The following is a 27882-nucleotide window of genomic DNA, read 5'->3' as shown; positions in this document are numbered from 1 at the left end:
AGAAGTTTTTAGATGGGAAGTTTGGGGTGTTTTGACTTTTAGTTTTGTATATATCCGCCACACTGGATATTTCCTGTTACTATCTCATAAAAGGCTTCAGAGGGGTTAACGCACAGTCCTAAACCTTATGTCAAATGTTAAAAGGCTGCCTGTAACTGAGGATCCAGAGTGGTGGGGCTCCCTCCTCATTTATCTGGGTCAGAGGGCCAAAACCAGGAAGCTGTAACTGGAGAATGATTTGAGATTAATGGAGGATGAGTCCAATAGCTGATGACTGTCCAGGGATTATGTGAGAGCAGGGATGAGTAACACTGAGTGCTAACACTTGCTCATACTCACTTTCCCTGGCCTCTGGTGACTCCCCTCATTTCACAAAACCATGTTCCTGTTCTGGTGCTTTCCATTTATTTTCTTCAGCACGGAGTGACAGTGACGACCACAACAAGAGAAAATGTTGAATATATGTATTTTTGCAGGCGTCACAAGTGCCTAAGATGTATGAAAACCTATGGTACTAACATACTTATCTCAGTGCAATCGCTGTAACAAATAATGAAAAGATACCGTAGGAGGATATGGAGAGGAAAATATGTGAAACACACTCACACACAGTGAGAGGTAGGAGCAGACCTGGCAGCTCTTTATCTCCCTCTGCAGGACGCCAGCCCTGAAATAATCCAGCTTTAATTTTCACAGTAGCAGCTTTATCTGTCTTTAACACTCCCTGCTCCATTGTACCTGGTGGTGGTGATGATGATGCGTATTTACACTGATTTAAGAAGCACACATGCACCTCCTGTATTTTTTTTTTTTTTCAAACATTCTGTATATTTGTTTGGCAATCAAAAGACGAAAACAGCCATGTTGTTTTAATGTTCCATCTCACAAAGCTGCAACACAAGTAGAACTGGGTGTAGAGAAGGCACACAAAAACTGAGTGGTAAACTACAGTACGTCCTCAGATGAAAATTAGTACCTATTCATCTGCATATGTGAATACCTCAAGAACTGTGGTGGAAAGTACATCCAGTAGAAAAAAATCTATGCAGCTCCTCCAGATGTAGAAATGTTTTTGCCTTCACACTATGCAACCTTCTTGATAAGACATAGGTGACTTTTCTGACTGTTACAATTTTTCAATGGGAGACAAGACCTTCAATCGGCCAATAAAAGGTTGTAAAAAAAAACCCAAAATCAGCCCAAATTTCAAGAAAACGAGAGATGAAAACTTCTTAAGCAAATTTAGCAAAGTTCTTACCAATCTCTGTGAACAACTGCAAAGGAAACAACAGAAATGTAAAGGAATGGACAGACATTCTGGGAAATATGGATATTAAGTTTCTCGCTGAGAGTAAGATGAGAAGACTGATACTTTCTCATCAGTCTATGAAATATAATGCTGCAACCTGTTAGCTTAGCTAACATTTCGTGGCTATAACCTTACATTTAACGGACTGATATGAGGTCTTTGCATCTAACTCTTGGCAAGAAAGTGAATAAACATATTTCCCAAAATGTCTGACTAATCCTTTAAGCAGCAGAGAAAAATAATAGTGGACAATCATGTTTATCTGTTTTTACAATGAAAAAAAAAACAAAATAAATGCAAGCAAAAAAGTGAAATGAAAGAGCGGAAAGAAATTTACAAACCGATAAAATGCCCAATGCTAATTCAAAAAGGTGTTAACAGAAAAAAAGGTTAATATTGTCCCTTAGCCAATCTAGTTGTAAATGAAATGGACTGAAAAGTAGTAAATATTTACAGCAGCAACATCTTCATCCTTGATGTTCTTACACACTTCAATAATATCATGTGTAAAAGTTTCCTACATCACCCATGAAAAGGCTCTGGGCAAAGCTGCACATTAACGAGAGTCATCCAACAAAACACATCAGGTACAGTATAAAACATATGCACTTGCCCCTGTAAGTAGTCCATGATCACAGGATTTTTATTTAATAAAAACCTCAAAAGTTCTCATTCAAGTCCAATAATACAGCACAGTAGTCAGTTTCTTACACTTAAAATCTCTTTAAGTTAGTAGTGGTGGTGAGGCATGGGGGTGTTGTTTCACCATGAAAAATGTCACCGTCTTTACATACAAAAGACAACCATAGTAAAGAGTTAAAGTACAACAAAACACAACCAAACAGTACAGAGCCAATGAAAATGTTTTGTTTGGATCAGAGTAATAGTGAAGCCAATCAGGAGTCGGGGTCTGATCAGCTGTTGGAGAAGACGTCTCCGACCACGTGCCGGCAGAGGTCTTCGGTGCAGATGAGTGCATGCCCCCGGAAGCTGCTGGGGACACGGCCTCCCGACGAAACACGAGCTCTTCGTCCAGTTGTCTGGCACAGATGTGAGTAACAGAGCTGTCGCCAGTCTGATCGCTGCGTCAGAGGCAGACTGCTCTGCAGCTCCACATTATGTTCTCTCACCGCTCTCAGCCTGCACATCTGAGCCTGTACAAAGTGTCCGTCCTTCTCCATGACACTCCAAACTCTTCTACTGCCACGTGTCTCTTCAGTTTTTGGGGTAGATTTTCTCATAGAAGAAGTTTTGTGCCAGCAGGTAGAGTTCTCCGTCCTTTTCTCTGACAGCATGTGCCCTAACGAACTGGAACTGCTCCAGTGCAAACTCATAGAACTCGTTCTCCATCTTCCAGATGGCCGACTGCTGCAGCTTGGCAATCGACTCCTTTGTGGGCGGCTTCTTCTCGCTGGTCTTCCTCAGGTGGGATTTCTTCCCTGCGATGTGGATAGAAAGGGGTTAATTTATTCATAAATTTATATACACATATGATCAAATGAGTTTAATATTAGTGAAGACATTATTAGAATTTCATTTTGCTTGAGTTGTTGTCAAAAATTCTTTGGCACTTTTTAAATGCTCTTATCAGAGCAGTCACAGCTAACCTTGAAATTGAATGAGTCTAATTAACACGTTTTTTTCTTTAATCTGTTTAAAAACAAAAGTGTAAAAACATCCAGTCACGTTTTTTTACAGGGCGGTTATTTGCCCGACTATTTCTTGGCCAGGTGCAGTAACTCAGAGCCTTTGTTGTTGCCGTCTGGTTGCCAGGCAACCAGCTGAGACTTCAGGAAGATACTGTGCCTGGTGAAGAAATGCCAGACATAACCCTTTCCAAAACAAAATGAACAAGATGTCACATCTTAATTAATGAGCTTTGAACAGAGACCCCTTTCCTGTCTTTATGCTAAGCTAAGCTAACCGGTTCCTGACTGAAACCTTATATCTACCATACAAATATTAGAGTATCAATCTTCTCATCCAATTCTCTGCAAGACAGCAAAGAGGTGTTTTTCCAACATGTCAAACTGCTGCCTTCAGTCAATGTGATGTGTGAAATAAAGGTCATTATATAAAAGTTGTGGAATTATGGCACAGGTTTCACTCCTGTCTCTTTAGGCTTACCTTTAAAGTTAAAGACAAGGGCATCTCTTAAAACTCATAGTGAGACTGCCAGTCAGCAGAAACTAATGTCAGAAACCTGGCAACCCACCTAATAATTAAGTAATGCAGTAAATATTAGCTCCACCTCACAATTCAGAATACAAAGATTAGAATTTTTTTTGCTTAGTTTTTGTTTGGGGCTTCTGAAGCACAGACTCAGATCAGTCTTCAAATTCATTAAAAACATAAATGATTAACTTGAGTACTTGGGCTTATCTACTGCTAAGTTATGAAGGCCATACTTGAGTCATAGCACATCTACATAAATTATTGTCAGACTTAATTAATCTTTTCTATCCATCATTCATTCTGGCTGCATCTACATCAGAGAGAGGCATGAGTGCATATTGATCACCCTCCAATCCTCAGTGGAGCAATTTAAACGGCTTATATGCAACCACACACACACACACAGACACACACACAGACACACAGACACACACACACACACACACACACAGAGACACTCACAAACACACAACTTTCCAACACTGCAACAACAAATGTTTTTAATCCTTTAGCAGACATGGCACCTGTTTTGTACAGCTCAGTGGCTCCTCTGAAGAAGCGCGGCAACGCGGCCTCCAGCATCATGACAAAGTCCTCCAGCTCTTCTGTTACTCCGACCAGCATGTACTCGTTCACTAGGTTGTATTTCGCCTGCTCCAGGGCCCACTGGCTGCCCACGTTCCTGCACAAAGACCATGTTCATGGTTTGCTGTTATCTTTCTCTGTATTCTGTTTAAATTGTGACTATTGTTAAATGCTCACAACACGCAGAAATGGAGGAATGAGCAGTGGCTTTAGATATGACGAGTGGCAGAGGAACAAAAACAAAGACAGTAAGAATGATTAAGTGAGATGTGAGGTGTGAACGGAGTCTAGAGAGGGTTAAGACAGCCGGAGGAGCGGAGCAGAGCAGAGAGGCAGGAAGGTATGGGTGGAAAGAAAAAGTAAAGGTGGTGGCAGGTGTTGTCATGATCAGGAAATTAAATAATAAGGGAGGAAGGAGATTGTTTAAACCTATAAAGTAGCTTTTTGGCAAAGCATTAGAGGACTGGCAGCAACTTCACTTCTTGTCTGCAGTATTTATTTAATGTTTCCAAGGTACTTTCCACTACTTTAATTTAGTGCTAGTGCACCAGGGTGAACTAAATCCAGACACTCAGGCCTTCAGTCCGTATCCTACTTCAGGAGGGCAGATGGTTAAAAGATAGAGGGCAAAGTCAAGGAGAGATTAAGGAGGGTGAGAGGGATGAAGGCAGAGAGCGAGAGATTGATACAGATCATCAGGTAGAGAGAACGGATCAAGGCTGAGAGAGCTATCAGAGACCTTGAGAAGATGAGTGTAGCAGAAGTGACAGAAAAGGTCTATCAGGTTTAATGTGGCACGCTGTGAAACAAAACTGATAAGGCATTCCTCCTGAACTCTTTGAACTGCCAGGCGAGGAAAGGATAAGGCTGGTGATAACCTATATGTTATTTTCAACAAATCCTGTTAAAAGACCAAAACCAATGTGTTAGTCTAAGCCCTCAATACTTCCCAACTTTAATACCTGATCTGTGGTACCAACCCCCTGGCCCAATCGTTTATACTTTAGATGTTAACCTTAAAAAATGTCAGGGAAATATAACTTCACTTGAAAAAAATGCTGAATAATTTTCTTTACGCCAACAGAAGTAAACAGTGAGTTTGTTGGTGATTTTCAGCCGTGGACTGATACACATTTTGAGTGGTGGTGAGTATTTAATGCACGAGAATGACGTATGTAAGACAGAGACAAAATAAGGTAATGTGCCCGTGTTGACTGGAATGAAGGAACATATCAGCCAGTGCAACAGTGTGGCTCATAGATGTGTTTTTATCCTTGGACAACAATGCAGCTCTGTGGCACAGAGAAATAAGCTCTATCAGGCTTTGTTTACATACACAATATTTGTTAGTGGGATCAATTCATTGTTGATTTTGGTTGGAATATCACCAGACTTATCCTTTATGCATATAAATAGCTAAACAAAAGTAAACATTAGTGAAGATGAACTAAAACCAAGCCTTCCTTATTTAATTCAAATATCAATACAAGAATTTTCAACACGCTGTCTGAATGTGGTATGGTGTCACGTGTTTCAGTACATACCAGCATTCAGAGTAGTGACCACAGAAGAAGGGTATTTGGAGCCAAAGCTTCTCAGGGGCACAGTCTGAGCCGCCGGCTGATACACATTCATCAAACGTCTGAAACACAAACGCAGTACGTGAGCATTTCAAGAAAACACTGACCTGAAAAATTAGTGAAAGGGTCAAAGATTCAAGACTGTCTAAAAACAATAGTCAGGCTCCCTTTATAAGCACTGAAACAGGTTTTGCTTGCTGTAATCAGTGAGTTTGTTCATACTTGGATTTTGTCCCTTTTCAGTTACACTGAGGGCACAGTAAGAATTGTCTCTAAATGTGTGAATGTGTGTCTAAAAGTGTGAAGAGGAAAAAATGGTTACAAGCAGTAAGCAGAACCTGTGTCACTGTTCACATGGACACCTTACTACTTACACCTTACACCTGAAAGATACAGTTGAACAAAAGGATGAGATTATTTGTTTTATTATGTATTTTATAACCTTCTTGTCTCCTTGTTTCCTGCGTCTCAGGCCAGGTCGGTAGTCGTCCCCAAAACGTAAAAAGTAATAATAGGACACCAGCCTTTCAATGGGGTCCCGGATCACATTTATGTAAATGGGCTTCTTCTTCACCCCAAACCTGAGAGAAATGACAGTGACCGGGTTGGATTTGTTTTAAAGACAGACACAGGTAACAGATTTAACAGTAATTTGCTATCTATACTGAAACATGCTGACTTTCAGCATCAACACCGTTATCTTGTGCTGCACTCTGATCATTACATTACAATGTGTAAGTGAAGAGCATTAAATGGCCACAAGGTGGAGTCAACTGCACAAAGTCACAGCAAGGTAAATGAAGTGGTCTGTACATCGCTGGCATTAAAAACATGCTTAGTAAATAATTATTTACTTGGTGAAATCCAGGAAGGAAACATGTCCGTGGTAGAAAGCTGGTTTCATTTCCCTCCATTCAGTCACATTCTTTACAAACCGCACCTGAACAAACCAGAATACTTATCAATAACACAATGAAATACTCCCTTTAGTACATAAAGTTTATCAAAGAGTGAAAATCATGGAATTCATGTGAAACTTGTTAACATGTCGGTCTGACCTGGTCTTGTATGGACATGACCGGGTTGTTCTTGGTGGTGTTGATGTGCAGGACGTGGTAGTGGTTCTTCCCACACAGGTCATAGGCGATGTTGGTAAAGGAGGTGCTTGCTGTCTTGGGGACGCGGTTGTAGATGATGACCACGTCGTCTTCGCTGTCAGACAGCGACGAAGCCGACGAGTCCCGTTCCCGCAGGCCATCCTGCGTGTGCCGCTGCTCGATCTCTCGTACCTCGTGTCTGGCAATGGCTCGTTCTGGAGGAAGGAAATTAGATACAGGTGAGTTCAGGGCATACAGCAAAGGTTTGTGTTTGTTTCCTTTTTTTTTTTTAATACAGAGTGAGCAGCAGTACAGAACAGTGAGGAGTAATGTCCTTCAGTGAGTTAAAAATTATATGAGCTCCATCCAGCTCTAGGAGTGCTGCTTTGTACCTGAAAATGACCTTTGACCTCCCTGGAGCAGAATAAGTGAATAGAAAACTTATCTATAAAAAACTGCTGTAAAGTATTGCATACTTATAAATACTTTATCTTGGTGACTATCAACAAGAAAGAAAAATATGTGTTAAACCTTTGGGTGTCACAGTGGTTTTCAAAAGAAGAGCACTACCATCTCCAACTCTCACATTCCCAGATATTTGTTTATATACTGGTCAATGTTTAACATTTCTAATAGCTACGCTCAAAGAGCACTAAGCTGATACGCATTTGAAATCCCTGCTACAAATGAATACTTAAATTTAAACCTGATCCACTTACACCTTAAAATATCATCCTGTCCTTGTCAGAGGCAACACCGCTGTGTGAGAGACTCAACTGTAACTTAATTAAAAATGGATTTCCATTTCATCTCTTTTGGAGAGCGGAGAGCTAAAACTCTTTTCCTACTTCACACCACGGATCAAGAATAATGTCAAACATGAATATTAGTTAATCATTTTGTGAGCAGCCTATTTCACGCCGCGGTACCACGTCTCTTGTTCGCTAATCAGATTCAACTTTAATATTAGTCCCCAACCTTTACTTTCCATCTTCTTATTTAACTGCAGAGTGAAGTGTCTGTGTGCGCCTATTTTCGATCAAACAAATGTACTGTCATATGGCCAAGTATATCTTTTATGCTTCAGGCCATCCCTAGATCTGTGGAATGATTTATAATCTGGCCTGGTTTTCTGTTCTTCTGGGAAAAGAATCACATGTCAGGGGTGAAAAGGTGAAGTGCAAGAGGTGACAGGCTGAGGGTTAGAGGTTGGTAGTTAGATGGCGAGGCAACAGTCATTTGATAGCTAAGTGGACGTTTACAGGACATCAATACACTATGAATGACGAGGGCGGAGGATGGTGGCGTGTATCTCAATCCAAACACTGCATGAGGCTGCAGAAAAGCCAGACCTCGGAGCCTCAGTGTGAATAGAGTCAACACAAAGAAGCCCTGGCCTTTGTCGCCCTCTGGCTTTTCTTCATCTGAATTCGCCTCAGATTGACTGGTGTTGACAATGCCTCAGAGCACTCCGCAGGGCGGATGGAGAGAGATGAAGGGTGTGTATGTGTGTGTGTGTGTTTGAGAGAGGAGGGGAGGCAGCACAACACTGGAGCACCTAATACCCGTGGGAGCTCTCCGCGGAGCCACTAGGCTCCTAAAACCCTTCCGAAAGCCCAGCCCTGGCCCTACTGAGACACTGTTACAGCCTGGACTGGCCTGGTCGGCTTTAGAGGCTGGCATCTGGAGCCAAAGGCCAATTAAGATGTCATCTGTGATTCTGCCGCCCTCTCTTTCATTAGTGTGAACACACGTGGACATACACACAACAATGCACACACACACAGAAATACCCTGACTGCCTCCTCTCTTACACCCTTCTGAGCAGCTGTTAATGTTCCACTCATCAAAGCTGGATCTGGTTACGGACAGAGCCCTGCCGCTTCCGCACGCTCGCAACTGGTGCTTCAGGCTGATGGCGTGGAGACGTGCCAGGTGGTTGTAATGGGTGAAGGCTGTCAGCATGCAGAACAACTGCAATGGAGACATTCATTCACGCGTCCATCCAAAGCATGCATTAGCCAACAACAACAGCAATAACAGTTGCTATGTTGGAACTTTATCGCCTGGGCTCAAATGTCCTTTTAGGATTATTTTTATGATGGAGTCATAAAAGTGGAGTATACAGGGAAAGGAGACAGAGAACGGCCGTGTCAGTCAAAAAATAGAGTCGGCATGCAACCCCATGACAATGTAAGACATAAATATTAGGTGCCTTTGGTTTGATATGTAGTTCCAGGTGTCTGTAAAACTTAGGGTCTACGTCACAGTCTTGAAGGCCCTCAATCAAGTTCTCGCCCTCAATCAAGTGTTGTGTACAGCTTGTTGCAGTTCCTCCATGTGGTGAAAAAAAAGAAGAAAAAAAAAGTCTACTTGTCAATAAAACTTCCATTAATGAAAGTCAAACAAACAAGGAAACAAAACCAGCACTTTTAGTGCTCACAGTGCTGAGAAATAATATCTAAAATATTCAACAGCAGCTCTTCCAGTGTCCCTGCTACTCTGGATGATCCACAGACCTCGCTGTCAACAGTTTTCACTGGAACCACTTTTCATTTGAAGAAATAGTCCCAGTAAAAAAAAAAAAAAGTGTTGACAGGGACGTCTATGGATTATCCAGAGTAAGGACAGCACTGTTTCTGGAAAGAAATGTTGCTGTTTTGCTGAGTATTTTAAAAGTATGGCTTTATTGTTTTTATTGCTGGCCAAATAAAACTGTTAGCTACATGGCTAGATACCACAGGGGTAAGTGAGAAAGTATTTTTTCATTGCATGACTTGACACTTTAAACTCTGCTGCTAAAGACTTCAGCAATGTTCTTGCCCATTTTTTGAAGTGCTGACATCTTCAGGGCCAAAGAGAAGAACACGCATCATCCTGTAAGCTTTCTTTTTGCTTTGCTATGGCATAAACACAATAATGTAATCTTTTGTGCTGACCAGCTTGCAAGAAAGGCTGCCAGTCTTTCAGTTTTCTTTTCTTTTTTTTTTTTTTTTCTTTTCCAAAGAGGTGGGGGAGAGTGAGAAAAGACTGAGAGCTACCGTGTCCCTAACTACAACGTCCTCAACTATGCGAAGGGGCCCAGAAACCACTTGTTAAAGACATGGTGTTTTGTGCCAAATTTCCAACAACCAACAAGGAGGCAAAGCGGGCACGGAGAGGGCTTTCTTAGGCTTTGTAGGAGACGCCCTATTCATTGCGAGACTGAACACACTTGGCACAAACCTCCATATCAGAGGGCGCCACACACACACAAACTTAAGCTTAGCGCTCCCTTATGAGGTCATTTAATTAGAGAACAAAAGCCTGAATTACTATGGCCACACAGCAGGCCTCTTTTCATTCCACATTTCCGTCAGTTTCCTACCCTCGAGTCGTCTCTGCGCATTAAAAGCTAATTATGAACCGTGAAGCCAACACGGGTCTTAAACATTGCGACAACTACAAGCCTATTACTCTGAGTTTCATTCAAAGTGAGAGACAGGAGGAAGACAGAGCGCTGGTAGTTGAACATATTTACTGAAGCAATTTCGCGGCTGATTAGACGCAAGCGTTTGAAATCATCATTCATATTCACCGCCAGATCCGCAAAAATGTGACAGGCCGTCATGTATTATTGCTATCACGTCAGATCTGATGGGATAATAAAAGTGGGGGACAGAAGATGATCCTTTCTCCAAGCAGCTCATAAATCCATCATCGCTCCGATCCGCCAGTAGGAGCACTCTCCCTCTCGCTGCTTCCCCAGAGAGGGTTAGGCCCCTCGAACCAAAGCCTTGGGCTAGGTGGGTAATAGAGATTGGCTATCAGCGGCAGACTGAGGTGTACGGCTTGTATGGTTCTGCTTGGATGCCGCTGGATTGCAAAATCAATGAAGGATGACAGGGAGGAGATCTAGGTTGCTGCTGTATAAAAATCGAGTTAGTCTGCTGCTGGTGCTGTTTCTCCCTCTTCCCTCTATATAGACTTGGACGCACGGTGCTGTTTTGCAGTGCCAGGTTTCCAGGGGGACAGTTATGTCACCACTGCAGCACTCACAAACATTTGGATAAACTGTACACTTCCGAATTTCTAATTATTCTAATTCAGTCTTTGGATCTGTTTAGCAGGAATAAAGCCAGGCTGACGGGGAGATTCAAGCCTGACTAAACAGAGCAGAACCTACATTACCATTGTTATTTAAGTGATGACAAGGAATATGAAACATTCTGTGAGAGGAATCTGTTGTGCGGCTTTTCAGTGCCGCTGGCAGCTGCAGAGAACTGAAAAAAGAGACAGAGAAATAAGAGCGCTTTCATTAAGTGACTGTGAAGGTGTTTGGTATATTCAAAATGCCTTCAGAGCTTTCAAACAAGCTCAGTATGACAGAAAGAACAGAGACATACACATCCACACACAATGTAACACACAAACTACCCATAAACCTTTCACCAGACGCCAATACTGTCGTGCAAAATGCAGTGTTTCATACATTTCCCATTCACAGAAACGTGGAAACACATTTGATCCAAAGTGCAATTGTTTAGGTGGGGTTTTTGAAAGGGGAGTAATTGCCAAAGCTGAGGCATTTTTCCCACTGGCTTTGACACACAAGTGCGACATTGACGCTCAGTGAAAGCTCTCATTCACTGGTCTGTCCTCCACAGTACAGCTGGGGGAGAGAGGAGAGGTGGGGGAGTCAATGGAGAGAAGAAAAGAGGGGGGGGGACAAGGACCAGCCAGGTCTGAGTAAGACGGAGAGAGATGAAAATGCGACCAAACAATCTGATTACAATTTGGAAGAGCTGGGGCAAGGCAGGATTAAACTGTTAGGAGGCCTGGGGCAAATGTTTGCTGTTGGACTCATAGTGACACCCCCAGCTCTGGTCCTCTGTCCTTGTATCCTGACACCTCAAATTTCCCTTCAAAGGTATTAAAAACGTGGCGCAGTTTACAACAGTTTTTTAATGTCAGTGTGCGAAGGAATTGTAACGTAACTTAACGTAATCTGAGCCTCTTGGTGAGAGCTAGACAAACTTTCATTGACAAAACTAACTTCCTGAAAAATTTGCAATTAATCAAATTTTCAAATGCTGGGAAACTGGAACTGACAACTGATAACTGACAAACAGTAAAGCACAGAAACGTACAGAAAGGTCTCGTCTGCACGAAGATGTGGGGATTTTCTATTTGTTTCGTCCTCTAGGTTTATTATAAAAAAGAGGAAAATCTGATTGGGAATTCTAGAAATGGTGCTGAACAATGCATCAAAGACAGATTACAACATAAGCAACAGAAAGGCTCCGCTATTAAAATTCAAATCAACAGATGAACCAAGTGAGGTGAAGTAGTGAAAATGAAATGTCTGGCTACACTGCAGATCCTAATAAATAAGACGTTTCACAGTGATGTGATATTTCCTGTCCTGGACTTGGCACCGCTGCTTTGCGAGGCTCCATAAATACAGGACGTAGAGTTTTTCATTGTTATGACTTTCACGGTAGCTCTGCTTTTACTATAAGGCGCAGGGAGGAGGGAGAAAGGTGAAGATAATACAGAGGGGTGGAGGGATGGTGTGCTTTTAAGGTCATGAGCCGGATTTCCACCCGCAACGCTGGGAGCACTTCATCCTCCAGAGAGATGCTGCTGCTGCTGCCCCCCCCCCCCCCCCCCCCTTCCCCAATCAAACAATCCACACAAAGGTCACGTATCCTGAAAAGCCTGGAAATTACTTTTTTTTTCCTCCCCGACAAAGTAACATGTTGAAAACAAGCGTGTTTTTGTCAGAGAATGCCGACAAAGCATTCCTCAGATATGGAGTAGAGACAAAACTTGTCTGTCAGTGCTGACAAGGGCAACACAGGGCAGACAGTCTGAAGTGATTAAGTGGTTTGGGATGTGGGTTTTGAGACCATAATCACTCCATTGAGTGTTATTGAGAAGGAAGATGTTAACATCAGAAACTTTAGAAATGACCCAGTTTTTTTGGAGAACAGACTTAAAGAAAAGTGTAAGCCTCAGCTGAGGCTGGTGCATTATTTGCTCTTCGGGGTTCGTGAACTACAGATAAAATACAAGCTGTTCAACTAAACTCAAGGGTACACTAAATAAGCTCCAGCCACATGTGGCCCATTTATAATTCCTAGTCTAAATGCAAGCCATGTCTCTACACTAATGATAACAATCCGGGATAGATGGAGATGATAATCATCATGGTTCAACCTGCCACTTTCTCCCCTAATATGTCTTTTGTGCGATCGAAGTTGGTAGCGCTGTCTGACAGGTGAGCCAATAATGTCTGGGAAACCAGGAAGAGTAAAGGGGGCCACGTTCGGTCTGCTTCATCAGAAACAACCAGTCAGATGAGATTATGGAGCAATTTACACAGATGGCAGATCCCATCATTCCCCTGTCTTGTTAAGTAAAGGCGGGTCTGACAGGTTGTGGAGGGGAGGGGGAGAAAAAGGGGGAGGGGGGGGGGTGCAATTGATTGGAACAGATCTCATCTTGGCACAGATTGTCAATGACTAAGCAGTGGGAATTAGCCAACATTTTCGGAGGCATTTGTGCTTCAAAGGACGGAGGAAATATCTGGGTAACTCTTGTCAAGGGAAGAGCTATTAAATGCATTTGTTAGAGAAAGAGAAAAAAAAGAAAGCACCGCAGGAAAGTCGTCGCCACTGCTCAATGCTTCAGCAGACTTCACAGACTCACAAACATGGCAGTCAAATCTGAGAGCATGAAATCGGAGGAACTTGACATGCACGAATTAAACAGTAGCTGAGTGCAGAGGCTGCAGATACACACTGAAATACAACTCAGGTTTGCTCAGATCCTAATATAACAACAAACAATGTTTGTATAACAGTGCAGATCTGGTTGCAAGCTACAACCCAGATATCTGATGTTCCCTTTCCCTCTCCGTCTCTCGCCCTCGTAACAGATAATTAATAATGCATATATGGGAGTCCAGGGAAAACTCCACACTCTATTAGACAGAGCAGACGACAACGTTTGTCCCTCAGGGCGCCTGGTGTTAGACATGTTACAAGAAAACAAGATAAAGGCAGCTTTAAGCCAACTCTACAACTAATAGGAGCAAAGTTGAAAACAGGGGCTGAGGAAGAAGAAGGCCAGCAGTGCTCCACCATCTTCCTTCTTCTTCTTCTTCCTTTATCCCTCCCTGCTCTGATGAAATTGGTTGTAAAAATGCTGCAGGCGTGCTTTCTTCACTCCTTTTTTTGTAAGGGCTTATGATTTTCACCAGCCACGGCTTTAAATATTTCTGTCGCAATGAAAATTAAATCATCTCTTTCATTTCTTCTTTTCCCTCTAATACCCCACCACAACCCTCCCTCCACATTTCCTTCTCCTTTGTTAGCACCTTATTTCCGAAGCCAGCGGCGGATATTCTCCTTTCAGGCACTCATCCAGCGGGTTGGTAAAATACAAGAGGGATTTGAATATCACAAAGGAGACTGTGCACACAAATAAAAGAAGTTGTTTACAACTATTGATCCAGAAGGAGCTGGATGGGAGTACTGTCATTATAAGTTATTATCGTGACGGAGGTTTATAGGCGCTCGCCATTTCCTGTGTCAGAGGAGGAGTTGAATGGTGCGGGGGAGAAAAAACACCTTGCTAATTCTGCTGAGAGGAGTTAGCAGTGTTGGCATTACGGGGAGACACCTGCTGTCACGTGTTTAGAAGCACACACTCCATCATGTCTCAAAAACCCACAGGCTTTAACTAGGTAAGGCAACGTGTGAGCCCCAGGGAGTCTAAATTTGATCTTGTAGCTTCTGTGTTCATTAAAATGGAGTGTGCAGAATGAAAAACTGATTATTTCTGAAACTACTCGTATGAGAAGTCACATCAGCACAGCACTCAGGATCAATGTTCACTCTGAGCATCTCTGCAGGACAGTTCGCTGACTGCGTCTGATTTATCACTTCAACTGAATAATACCTCATCAGCCATCAGTCAGAGCGCCACTTGTCCCCACGAGTTCAGTCAGTATAACTTGGCCTGCAGGGTTTGGGTGCCACGTGATGTTTGAAGCCCATTTTTTCGAGGTAAGTGAGCTGACACCTCTGCCCAGCAGTGACGGGGGGGGGGACGGAGAGGAAGGGGACACAGCGAGGAGGAGAAAGTGTGTCTGTGTGACGAGGTATGGAGGGAATATTGGGGAGAGGCCAGCTGAGGGGAGTGATGGGTGGTACTGGAGCGGGGTGTTCTTCTGGAACGGTCTCCAATTACATCCAGGGTGTGAAACTGTCCATAACACCCTGATTAGCCTGTCTGTCATCCTGCTACAGCAGCAAACGCGGAGCTGGCTCCGGTTGCTGCCGTGCGCGCCACTTTGCAGGAATACATTCCCTGTCAGACAAAGTGCACGCCAGGGGCCATAAATCCTCGGCCCCAATCAAAGCCTGCTTCTAACAATACACCGAAATCCCAGTATGACCATTAGCACTCTGCCTCTCCACCTCCCACAGCAAATCTATCCCCGACACCTACGCCCATCTCCGCAGCGGGCTCCCCTCCATTAGCCGCTCAAATGGCATGTTTCAGAGAGTGACTGAGCAGGCTGGTCCAGGCGATAGACGCTACTGGCTGCTTACAGTAGCAGATGCCAACGTGCAGAGTGAAAGTAAATGACTCATGCACTCTCTATACGCCTTAGGGAAGCTAAAAACAGAGATGTGGGGTGTCAGGGAGAGTTCAGAGGGAATCTGAGTGCCGTGTGAGAGGATAAAAAAACAACGACGAGAAGAGGAAATGCTGGAGGTTACACGTTTTGGAGGTTGAGGTTTGCACCTGGAGATGTGGAGAGAAATGGGGCTCAGTCAAGTCGAGTGTCTCTGATGTGTCACCAATTAGCTTGAAAAGGAAGCCACCGTTTGGTGTTGCAGCCCTCTGAGTGAGTCACAGACGCCAGCTGACACACACACTTGACAAATGTGTGGGAGTAAAAGGAAACCAGGTAGACTCTTGGATCATCAATAAAGTAAAAATTCAAACACAGCTGTAGCTCAAGGCCTTATCAGCAGCGGGGTGAATGATGTGCAGCAGTGGGGGCAGCTCGAAGGTACAAAGCGGTCCAAAGTCCACGCAGTGTGTGCATGAGGACAGACCAGCGATGCCTGACCGATGTCCTTTCAAGAGCAAATTCCCGACCAGATCCCCAGGTCCCTCGGCAGCAGTGTGATGGTGGGCTCGAGGCTGCAAGTGCCTGGCATGACAATCAAAGTCAAATTCAAACGCAGGCCCGGGAGCGATGGGTTGCGGCGACAAATGAATGCTTAAAAGTCTTGCGTCAGCTCTGCAAACACTTTGACAATGAACGCATGCATCTCTTCCTCCTTGTGCATTCAACAGCATCTCTCTTCTCTATCAGAGCTCATCACAGAGCCGCTTGTGTCTGGAACTAAATATTACCACGCAACAGATGGAAATTGAATTCCTTTAATCAGTCTGAATAACGGCCAGCAGATAAAAGGCAATGATGCTGAAAAGGGAAAAAAAAGTCCTGCTGGGTGGCACGCAGCCCTCACATGGCCTGCGGGGCAGAGGGGTGAAGGGGCCATTTGCTCCTCTTACAAGGGCCACGAGGTGACAGTTTTATAAGCAGCGTTTCTATTTGCGAAGCTCTCAATAGACCAAAACCCTGCTCTAGCATTAACCTGTCGCCGATTACTACAAGTTTTGTTTATGACTGATTTTAAAGCATCAAAAAGGGTTGAAAAGCTGCTCACAAGCTGGGATTCCTATAATGAAAACTAAGATTTTCTTCGTGTTTATGAATATTCTCCCCGAGGAAATAAGTTCAGCACAGCTTGAATCTATAAAAGCAGATAGCAAGGACAGGTGTTATACAAATAATGATGCACTCGACTGTGTAATGAACATGCTTTCAGCCAGAAAAGGCAGGAATCAGAGAAAAAACTGAAAGACTACTGAAAGAGATGGCAACGGTATCCTTTTATAAAAAATATTTTCCCTACGCTGGTGTTTTTATCGTCTTTACTGAGCTTATTCTTAAGCCATATGAGGTCTCATCCTACAGTCTCTAAACACAAGTGCATGCTTTGTACATCAAAAACAATCAATGTCAAATTAGTCTGCACATAGCAAAGAAAATTCATGAAGATATTTGACATGATCCTCTTGCATGAAGATGTTCACCTCTTTTGTATAAAATTCAACTGGGATCAAGTCAGGCTTTTACTTTGACGTGATAATTCTTTACAACTGTCCAAACCTTCTGGTTATGGTGTTTTAAGTGCCAGAGCTGGGATAATTCATCTGTGTTGCCTTCACTTTTAACCAACTGAACAAATTTTCTCGGCTTGGCTTTAATCTATTCACTGCTGGAATCAAATTCAGGCATCTCATGTTTGACGTCAATGAGACATTATGCTGGAATGTCAGTCTCAGACTTCAGAAAAAAAGGTAGCATGAAAATCTTCAAGGTGAGTGTCTAAAATTACCAGAACTGAGAGAGAGTTGATGGCAACCCTGACAGGGAAAGCAGCCTTGGATTCCTGTTTGTGGCTCTTTATTTAAGAGGACTTTGTTTCCGTCCATCTATCCATCCCTCCACAGTCAATCTGCATTACTGTTGACCCAGCCGGCAGCAGTGTCGGTGTGCAGCTGGAGAAAAGTACTGTCAGAATAATGGATTAGGCCCACAGCAGGACACACAGCTGCATCATGGCATGATTGTAATGCAGGAGACTTCTCAGTGAAACCTTGGGACGGCGATTAGCTTGGAAGCAAATCACAGCTTGTCTGCCCTGTGGGAGGTGTCTAATGGGGGAAATGATTCAACCTGCGTGTCGAGCAATGGGGTCGCACGCTGTGAGGAGAGTGCCGGTTATTCCAACACACGTGAAGTTAATTGTGAACATCTGAAAGCATGATACAGAAAGGTTCCGTATAGGACCGCTTCTTCCAACAGTGTCCTTCCTAATTATCATGAAAGAGTTATTCCTGGTATCTTCATTTGGGTTTGAACACCACCACCTGTCCTTGTTGTGGTCTTTTTATTGTTGCACAGATGGACCTGCAGCAGGCGTACCTGGTAATGTGACCAGCCCTGCGGCTGTCTGTCAGCATCGGGTCTGTGAAAGCCTCAGTCACAACTATTTGGCTATGCAGCACATAATTCAGAGCTCCAGTATACAGACGTCTGCTCAGTCCAGTCATCCATCAGAGTGCTTTTTGCCAAGTCAACAGATTCTCGTGGTGGTGGGCAGTCAGGGGAAAGGCCTCTCAGGTTCTGTTTCAGAGAGTGTGTGGGTGTGTGTGGGTGTGTGTGTGCACAGTTTGGATTTTCACTGGTTGTAAAGTATAGACCTTTACAGCAGCGGTAAACCATGTCACAGGCCAATATAGCCATCTATACCCCCAGGGCTCCTGATTGTTCCAACATATGAAAACTCAGCTGGGATACTTTAATCAGTTGGCTGTTAACCATTTCATTTAACAATCTGACCTGGAAACTCCCCAACACAGCCTCATTTTTGACTCATCTAACAAAGCCTGTCTATTAATCACCTACTAACTACTATTTTCAAAACCAATTCATTTGCTGTTGCTCTGCAAAATTTCAGAACGTAAGGCTGACATTTAAATTCCAGCCTGACCAACAGTCCAAAACCCAAAGATATTCAAAACAAAGATAAGCAGCAAATACGAATTTAAAAAATGACTAAAACAATTACTTATAAAAGCTGTTGCCGATTCTCTGCCAGTCAACTAATCAATTAATCATACCACTTATCAAACCACTTTAACTCTAGCCCCAGTAAAAGTAGCCTGACATCAACTATCTAAGGCTCTAACTTGTGTTGAAATGTCATTAGCAGATAAACAGATTAGTCAAGTGACAGAAAATTAATCACCAACAAACCATATAATCAGATGCTCTTTTAAGTAATTAATCAAGCAGAAAAGGAATTTTAAAAAATCAATTGATCGTTGATTAGTTAATTGGCAATTAATCTGCAACAATTTTGATCACTGACTGTCATTCATTAACATTTTATATCACTGTAAATTTAATTAGAGCTGCAAATACAGATTATTTTCTCAATTAACTGTTTGGTCTATAAAACAGTAAAATACTGAAAGAGAAAATGATCATCACAATTTCCTAGAATGAAAACTTTATTGTAAATATTCGATTTACCATAAAGTAAGACGAATCTCTTCGGGTTTTGACTCATGGTCAGAAAGAAAAACAAGCAATTTGAAGAAGTCATCTACTGTTCTAGACAACTGTGATTGGCTTTTTTTTGCTGTCTTTGCTATCCAATATTTCATAGGTGAAAAACAACTGACTGAAAAAGACTCCACATATTAATCAGCAAAGACCACAGTGGTTACCAGCAGCTCTAGGACTAATTTCAAAGCCCCCACACTGTCATGGTTCACACATGAACACGGCGGTTTTCACCTAAATTGGCTGATTAGAGACCTCCTTCCATAACTGCCTGCACAGGCTGTGTTTGTTTGATAGCTCCCTGACTTTCCTGTTAGCTACGTCACACCTATTAAGACAGGACAATTTATCACTGTGAAAAACACACAGTTTGAGTGACCTCACATTTCCCAGCATAGCTCCACCCAACTTCACCCAAATCAGCCAAAATAACACCTGTGTGGTTGTGCAGGGCGTTTAAAATATGCAGTGGTTAAAATGTTACAGAGCTTTTTCACCGCAGACATTTTTACTTGTCATTGCAAAAAAAAGCACAGGTGTTAATAATAACACTGATGATTTCTCTGCTCCATTAAGTGTCCCTGCAAGCCATTAGAGTGAGCCAGCATACACAGAACCAGGACCCTGGAACTGCTTCACCTAAATGGAATTCACTGCAGCCATTGTTAATGTTATTAATTACACCTGTGCTTTTCCTGCTATAACACATCAAAATGTCTGCAGTGCAAAGGGTCTATCGGCTTCCCTCTCCTCTGTGCCTGGCTCCCACTCTCATAAAATGACACAAGAGGTGGTGTGTGAACCCCTGAGGTGCTCTGGCTGCACCCTCAGGGTGTCTGCATCTCTCGCTCTCTCTCTCTGCTGTTCCTTAAAAAATCCCCACAGTGGAAGCACCACAGAGATAATCCTGCAATGTCCCAGATCTTTATTGGGACTGAGCCCCTGATGGGAGCTAGCAATGAGATTTGAACGCAGCGTCGGCCACATTTCAATCAGAGGGAAGAGTTTGGAAAAGGGGCAGGAGAGGATTTGCAAACAGGGTGGTGTCCCCATGCATGCAGAATAAAAAATACTAAAAAAAATAAAAATAAAAAATACTTTGAGCAAAAAGAGGTTTTCTGTTGCTCTATGAGGGCTGCAATATATGTTCCTCACTGACCGTCCTACATTACAGTCTGACTCAAGTACCACCACCCTCACCCAGCTCAATCTCATGCCTTACATTTAGCAGGTGATTTCTCATCTCATTTGCATGCAAATGCACTCCAGCTGAAACAATCAGGCAAGTCATCAATGAACTGACTGACAGAAAATTTAATCCACAACTACTTTGACGATCAATAAATCGTTTAAGCAAATTTTTTCAAAAATAAAATGCTAACCATTCTCCAGTCCCAGCTTCTACAATGTGAGGATTTGCTGCTTTTTTTCTGGCTTACAATATCACTGTGAACGTAATATTTTTTTTGGGGGGGGGGGGGTGTTGGATTGTTATTTCTGACAATGCAAGACATCACATGAAGACATCATCTTAGGATTTAGGAAACTCTACTGCATATTTCCCAGTGCTGTCTGCCACTGGAGAGACCAAACAACTAATCACTTAAATTCAGAAAATAATTGTTCCTATACAAACACTCACTCACTCCCTGTCACAGGGTACGAGGCTGAAAAATGGCAGCACCTCCTAAATCTCACACTGCAATGCACAGATTAGGATGAGAGGCACACGGTACCTACAGGCATCAAATTACTACAAATACTCGGAACAGTTCAACATTTTAGTCTCACAGTCACGCAAAGTTCAGTAGGACAGCTCCCACATCATTTAACATCTAATGACTGTGTGCCATTGTCTGAAACCCTCTGATGAAGCATGTGTGGTGGATGTAGTGCTGCTCTCTCAGCACACTGCCTCTTATTGACCCAAATGCACAACAATGGGGATTGCACGGATCCATACTGACCCAAGAAAGAGACCTCACACGCAGCCTACGGTGTTCCTGGAGTGCTGTGACGGGATGGGATCGGGCTTGAGCCGCTTCAACTTACCGAGCTTTCCTCGGGACTCCTCCAGCTTCTGGATCTGGTTCTCCAGGAAGAACATGGCCACTGCGAACGCCAGCAGCGCCAGAAGCTGCAACTTGGGCGGCATCATGACTCTGAGCAGCCCCATCAAATCATCCAGAGAGGGATTTGGTCAGTCCATGCTCAGATAAGGAGACACTGAAAACACACACACATATACACACACACAGCGACGACGGTGATTACAAAGCGGCTGAGTGTCTGTGCATGGCCCTCTCTCTCCCCCTGTGTGTGTGTGTGTGTGTGTGTATCTCCCAGTGCTTTAATTCAAATCTTCTGGTTACCTCAAATACGAAGTGTTCATACTCGGCTTGGTTATTTCATCAAGTCAATTCCCAACAGCGGAGCGTCTTAAAGCCCTTGAGATTTCTCCAGAGAGCGTATTTGTGCCCCCAGGGTGTACGAGCGGTGGTACCAGCCGCTGTCGCCTGCGTCCCCCATGTAGCGCTGTCCTGTCCCATCCAGTGTGTTCACCACCGCACCACGGACAGGCTATTACTACCAGTCAGGCCATTGGATGTACGAGCAGTCCACCACGCAGCTGAGGCTTTCTATTCGCCGACAATCACTGTCTGTTCAACTCGGATTGGACCCGATTTACTAGCTGACCTGAACTCCGACAGCAGATGTCGCACTTCTTTCTCAAACCACTAACAACAGCAGAAGCGAGGAAGAAATTACAAGTCGACCATAGCGTATGCCGAAGCTCAAGAAACATAAAATTAAATTAAACTCGTACTAACCTTTAACATATTTGTACATTTATGTATATAACATATATGAATGATTTTAGTTAGGCAGGCGTCCGACTGTTTCTAAAACAGAATGTGACCGTTATGACGTTTACCGGTCAGGCACGACGGGGTTTCCTCTAAGTAAAGTACAGGGGTCCTCCGAGCGGGTTTCGGTAACAAAGCAGGCTCCAAAATGTCGGGAGAGGTGTATCTCCTGTGGCTCCTCTCGCTTTTACAAACGGTGAGTTTATTAACAGTTTAAATGAGTGACTGTCGCCGCTTTTTAGAGTGCCTTGTAATGATCACAAGCTGTTGGCGGGGCTGCCAGTTGCCGTAACGTTACGTGTAGTTTTGAGAGCTGCATCCCGCTGTTTCCGCAGCTTCAAAATGACGTGGCTTAATCTGAAAAGCTAAATGAGCCGTGGTGGTAAAATGAAACTTCCTCGGTGTTTATGTCTCCGCTGACGTATTTGACTTATCCCCATCAAAAACCGGATTTTTGTCCATCAAGCGTTAGCGTTATAGGGAAACGGTATTAACACAGAGTGAATAAATACAGCCGGCCACACAGGTGAACAGGGGGGTTTCATTTGGTTTTATATAGATATAATGAGAATGAAAGAGCGCTGATTTTCTGGATCCTGAAAACGAAACGGATCATGTTAACATGACCTGCTTATTAACTTGCATATCAAGGAAAAGCTGACAAAGTACCCAGCATCAGCAGCTGAGTCGTCTGTGTTTGGGAGATTTTTAAAAAAGCTATTCACACATGTTCTGCAGCAAAGAGGATGAGCACGCCTCAGACTGACATATCCTGTTAATTGGCCGACCTGTTTACCCACTTTCTTACCAATTCATAAAATCAATCAAATCAAAGAATGTTTCTGAAATGATTGATTCATAGTCTTTAAGAAAGAATAAGATGAAAACTGCTAAATCATATTTGCAAAGTATTATATATTTTTTTCTTATCGTAAATCAAATGAATACTTTGTCCTTTATGTCTGTTTGCCACACCACGTAAGACACTTAAAAATTGCTTAGAGATCAAGTAAGTAGTTGCAGCACTACTGCCCTTTAGGCCACAAAAGAGCAAACTACACTTTTTTGTTATACAGTGCACCCAACTTGTTGTTGTTTTGTAGGATTTCTCACAGTAATACTCATACTATTGCACTTTTAAACACAGAATAGTCCATCACATCATTTTCTGACGTCTAGCTTTTTGAATGAGGTGTCCACTTTGCTTCTCTTTCTAGCTGTCGGCGTACGGTGCCGAGTTGTCCTCGGAGGCATGCAGGGAGCTGGGTTTCTCCAGCAACCTGCTGTGCAGCTCCTGTGACCTGCTCGGGGAATTCAGCCTCACTAAGCTCCAGCCCGACTGCCGGCACTGCTGCCAGCAGGAAGCCCAGATGGAAGCGCGCAAGGTAAAGGGAACAGCAGAGCTCATGAAACGGCCAAACAGAAAGTAATTGCCTGTCTAGGTTCAGTCACAGCATGGAGTGCGTTTCAAAGGCCTTAAAAGGACATTCAGTGAGAATAGAAGAAGTGTAACCAGCAACAAGGCTAACAAATGTGCCTGCAGTAAAATTATAAAATAAAAGGCGCTTACTGTTTATGCTGCATGACGGAGACTTGACAAATCTGATGATGCTCAGCAGAGGGTTAATTAATTGTGGGATCTTGAGCTGATCTGTATCCTGTCTGTAGTCATTTACTCTAGCTGTACAGGCGATGGTCTCCTCAGTGGGTAGCAGCAGCACTTCAAGGACCTCTGTGTCAGAATGTGTCACATTTATTGACAGGATCACATCCCCCAGCATTTGAACTGCTGCTAAAAACAACCTAGTTTTAGCCTTCTTGTCACTGGGGCTGTTGACACCATTTGCAGCTGCGCGTCAAATCGGAGCTGCCACACACAAACTCTGTCACTGGCTGTCTGTCTCAGTCTTTCTCTCTGATGTTCAGAGTCGAGGCTCCTTAACCCCAGCTTGACACTCCCCATGGGGTTGAAATGTCAAGTTTTGCAGTAACAGCCTCTCTGTAACCAACAAGGAGGTGTTAGAGAGCGCTCATTGCTCCGGTGATTACAGGAAATTCAAAAGGAGTCCCTGCTGTGCTCTGACGGATAAACACTGAGTGAAGTGATGATGGAAAAACAATGTAATTTTTCTTTGATTAAGCAAAGCCCTCAGAGCTTGTGTGGTATCCTAGCAACAGCACCTTGGAAGAGAGTAGCGCACACCTCATTACACCTCTTGATGATAACTCTGTTTCAGACAGACTCTTAGAGGAAAGATTGCTCTGTGCTCCTCACGATTTGAGTGAAAATGTCACTTAGAAGAGCAATTGTCTGCCTCCATCTGCACCAGGAGGGTACGAGGAGGAACAACGGTGTCACTAACGCATTTTCTCAGACAGCAACAATTATCTGCCTTAAGATTTCTTTGAGTCCCGCAATTGACATCAGTGCCGTGTCATTAAACCCTCAGAGAAATGGCTTATTGCGCAGCCCAGTCGATTAGTAAGATTCACTGAGCATGGAGGGCATTTCGGTTACACATTTTCAAAAGTGTGCCTCTCTGCAGAGCAACCTGAGCATGGAAGCACCTCAGCCCCCATGGGTGCCACTACACGGTGTGTCTCTGTAGAGCAGGAAAACCTTTCTGAGAGTCTCTCAGGCCTGTGTGGTGTACAGTTGACAACAATAAGATGTTGTCAACTGTACACCAGTTTATGCAGCATAAACACCCCCCACCCAAAAAAGTCCTTAGAAGGTTTTTAAAAGTCTTAAATTTCCAGGCTGCATCAATTGAGTGATTATTATTATCATATACAGCTGGGAAGTACTGACCGAAACGTGACATAAAAGCCAAAAAATGTACGTACTTGATAAATGATTGTTGGCCTTATTGTCCCTGCTGGTTTTCCATCATGCTTTCACAGTGACAGTGAAAAAAGTGTTAAACTGCATTCTATATGATATTATGAAGGTCTTAAAAAGTCTTTAATTCAATTTGATGAACCTGGCAGTAACCCTGCGTTTATTGGGAGAGGGCCTAAGGTGAAGAAAATCCCTTAAACCGACATCTTTTGGCATTTAACGTCTTCATTGTGATCTCAGATGTTACAGGTCTTTAATAGATGTAAAAGGGCAAAAGCTGCTGATCATATTTTATCAGGACTTTTTGTTTCTTGTTAACCTTTTGTCTCGTCTGTTTGGCTAATTCTTTTATTGACAGCGCTGCATCACACTTTATCTATTAAAACAATACATAGCTGGAGCTAGAGAGAAAGTTACACTTAATGCATGCTTTTAGTACTGAAATCACAGAGACAGACAGGGCGACCATGTTGAAGTGCTCCAGTGAGTCCATGTCGAGACATCTATCATTTATTTCCTAGTTTCCAGTAGCGACTTGTCGGCGATCTGCCATGTGTGGTAAAATGAAAAGCACAAAAATTGAATTTCAGCAGCGCCGGATCGTTTACAGCAACACAAAGAGGAAGAGGAGAGGATCTTAGCTTTGCATGCTTAATTTAATTTGCTGTGTCAACCAGCCGACCAGGCCATTTACCACCCTCCTTCTTGAAAACGGCGAGCAAAGCATGGTCTTGAAATACTGCTGTGACACTCCAATTTCCTCTAACTTATTGTATTGGTGCTGGAGGTTTGATTACAAGTGAGCCTGGCACAAACCGCCATCCATCAGCCCTGCTCCATATGCACAGGCTCACAGTTTAATGACCCCCAAGGAGTTGCCCGGACACATTTATGAATCGGTCTGCCTGAATCAAATTACTCCTCCAGGCCAGATGTCCTACCTCCAGCAGGGGCACAGTCTATCCTGTCTCTGTGTGTGGACATTGATGTGTGAGGAACTACCTTACAGCGTGTTTCTTTGCACACAGCTTTATGCTGGAGCCATCCTGGAGGTGTGTGGATGAAAACTGGGGAGGTTCCCTCAAGTCCAAGGTGAGTTCTCAACTGGGACATGATTATACCCTGATACTTATTATCTTGTTTTGAAATAATCTGCTCTTTCCTGAAAATGAGCTTGTGCCTTGGGTGATTCTTTGTCTTAATCAGCGGGGATGAGTGTAAAATATATCCTTTTGAAATCACTTTTTGCAGTAGGTGGTCTAAAGTGCCTGCGGGCTGGATTTCAAACAAGCTTTTGAAGTTTTTTTTGTTTTTTTTATCCTCCACGTCTTGGGAGTAGACCTCCCATCTCTGCTCAGTGTAACATTTGGTTAATTCAGTGTCAGGTTACGAGTTACTGCAGCTTGCCTCAGTATTGGTGGGGGTGGGGGTGGGGGACAGACGTCTGGAGCCCTGTCTGTGCCATATGGCTGTCATTTGTTTACTTCAGCTGTAGCCATCCTGTGTTCTCAACTGTCTCCTCCGCTGTTAACGCTGCATTCTCAGGAGGTTTTGCAGTTGTCACTAATTACAGATGTCAGTACTAAAATAGAAAGGCTAATTGACTGGTTCATTACCCGACATTTGTCTCCTCAGCTTTTGTCAGGAGCGAAAAGCCGAAGATGTTCAAGGGTCTTCAGATCAAGGTAGGGATGATGATATGTGTTGATGACGTCTGATACAACCTTGTGATCAGACTCATTAAGCCTCATCTGGGGAAAAAAAAAAGTGATTTCTAAGAAGTCAGATCATGTTGATCAGATGACTCACAAACATTTCTCTGAATATTTTTCATTTGTATTGAGGTTAAACTTGCGGTCTTAACACCCCTCCTCTGTTTCTCTCTCTGCCACTCACCCCCGCCCACGCCGCAGTACGTGAGAGGCTCAGATCCTGTACTAAAGCTTTTGGACGATAACGGGAACATCGCTGAAGAACTCAGCATCCTCAAGTGGAACACAGACAGCGTGGAGGAGTTCCTAAGTGAGAAATTAGACCGGATATAGACACAAGTCCAATTTTTTTCTTCTTTTTTTTCTTTTTAAGTCTTTACCGAAAGGGTCAGTTCCTCCACATTACAAAAAAAAAAGCACACTTTACTACTCATAGTTCTTTTATGCAGCTTTGCACATAGAGGCTGGGAGATGCCAGTCTCTGAGATCTGTGCCTCCTCTTTCAGGTGGATTAAATTTTGTTTGTGGTGCTCACAGCGCTGAAAAAATGACATTTTAAAATATTCATCAGCAGCTCATCTCTCCTGGAACTGTGTCCTGATTACTGTAGATGAACCACCTAACACACTGTCAGCAGTATTCACTGGAACTGCTTTATACTGAATAGCTCAAATGAAAACTGACAAACAGGGAAACTGTTTGTGGAAAGCTGCGCAGCTGTAAATGCAACTTTCCAACGTTTTAGGGACCACAAATGAAATTCCGTTCACCTCCGTTGAATTTGTGTTGCAGCAAACATTTCAAGAGACACATCATCTTAAAACTTGAGCAAAGTAAAACGAAAACTTCTCTGCATGGTTAGAGAGACTACAGGGGCAAGTTTGAAAATGTTTTCTTGTGATGTGGGTGAAGTGACCCTTCAGTTATTTACCAATTTGTACACAACTCGGCCTTGATAGATGGTTGACTCCTCTCTTTGACTGTTTTTTTTTTTTTTTGTATCTGAAAATCATGAATTTCTTGTCTGGATTTTACCAAATAACTTATGTGAGTGTGTGAAACGACATAATCACTGAGGCCAGAAGGGCAGTACACACACGAAATAACGCTCAACATGACGGATAAATCATGGATGAAATCTGTTCCATGAGGCTTGAGAAGACTTAACAACAGTACATCATGGCCTGTTTCATTGTCTGTGGGAGTTTCTGTTCCCTCTCTGCCTGTCTGATATTCTTGTATAATTATTTTTTTATAACGCTCAACATTGTGATTGATGGGATTTGTAGCAAGACTGGATGGATCATAGTACCTCTCAAAATGCAGATGTCTTTGCTGAGGCACATGTTAGTGAAGACCTCACAGTAAACCAGAGTTGGGATGTGAGGTCTGATGTATATTTGTGTTTTTCTGCACCTTCTGCTTTGGAGAGAAACTGGATTTATTTCTGGATGCTTGTTTTTGAGATGGAGGTTTAAATATGCAACAATAAACAAAGTCTCTGATG

At 43.2% G+C, this 27882-nt stretch overlaps 2 protein-coding genes across 2 annotated transcripts; one reads left to right on the top strand and one right to left on the bottom strand.

Moving 5' to 3' along the window:
• Nucleotides 1-729: 729 nt before the first annotated feature.
• On the bottom strand, nt 730-22131 carry hs2st1a (heparan sulfate 2-O-sulfotransferase 1a). The gene is made up of 8 exons (XM_041055274.1): nt 21327-22131; nt 21007-21180; nt 6708-6961; nt 6504-6589; nt 6092-6230; nt 5614-5711; nt 4009-4166; nt 730-2748 (listed from the first exon to the last, which is right to left on the bottom strand). The coding sequence occupies exons 2-8, from the start codon at nt 21128-21130 to the stop codon at nt 2525-2527; spliced, it is 1083 nt and encodes a 360-aa protein (XP_040911208.1). The 5' UTR covers nt 21131-21180; nt 21327-22131; the 3' UTR covers nt 730-2524.
• Nucleotides 21871-27882, top strand: selenof (selenoprotein F). The gene is made up of 5 exons (XM_041055277.1): nt 21871-22017; nt 23039-23206; nt 25692-25755; nt 26299-26348; nt 26577-27882. The coding sequence occupies exons 1-5, from the start codon at nt 21970-21972 to the stop codon at nt 26706-26708; spliced, it is 462 nt and encodes a 153-aa protein (XP_040911211.1). The 5' UTR covers nt 21871-21969; the 3' UTR covers nt 26709-27882.

The sequence above is a fragment of the Toxotes jaculatrix genome, chromosome 14, assembly GCF_017976425.1.
Source record: "Toxotes jaculatrix isolate fToxJac2 chromosome 14, fToxJac2.pri, whole genome shotgun sequence".
Classification (NCBI taxonomy): Eukaryota; Metazoa; Chordata; class Actinopteri; family Toxotidae; genus Toxotes; species Toxotes jaculatrix.
The sequence above is the reverse complement of the archived record's forward strand: the minus strand, read 5'-3'. Positions and strand labels throughout refer to the sequence as shown.

What these genes read in the sequence shown, in the direction of transcription:
- hs2st1a (XM_041055274.1), bottom strand. Translation starts at nt 21,130, where the DNA reads ATGGGGCTGCTCAGAGTCATGATGCCGCCCAAGTTGCAGCTTCTGGCG. An exon ending in GGAAACAAGGAGACAAGAAG is followed by an intron (nt 5,712 to 6,091) that starts GTTATAAAATAC and finishes TTTGTGTTTCAG; the next exon opens with ACGTTTGATGAATGTGTATC. An exon ending in GGTCACTACTCTGAATGCTG is followed by an intron (nt 4,167 to 5,613) that starts GTATGTACTGAA and finishes GTCTTTGTGCAG; the next exon opens with GAACGTGGGCAGCCAGTGGG.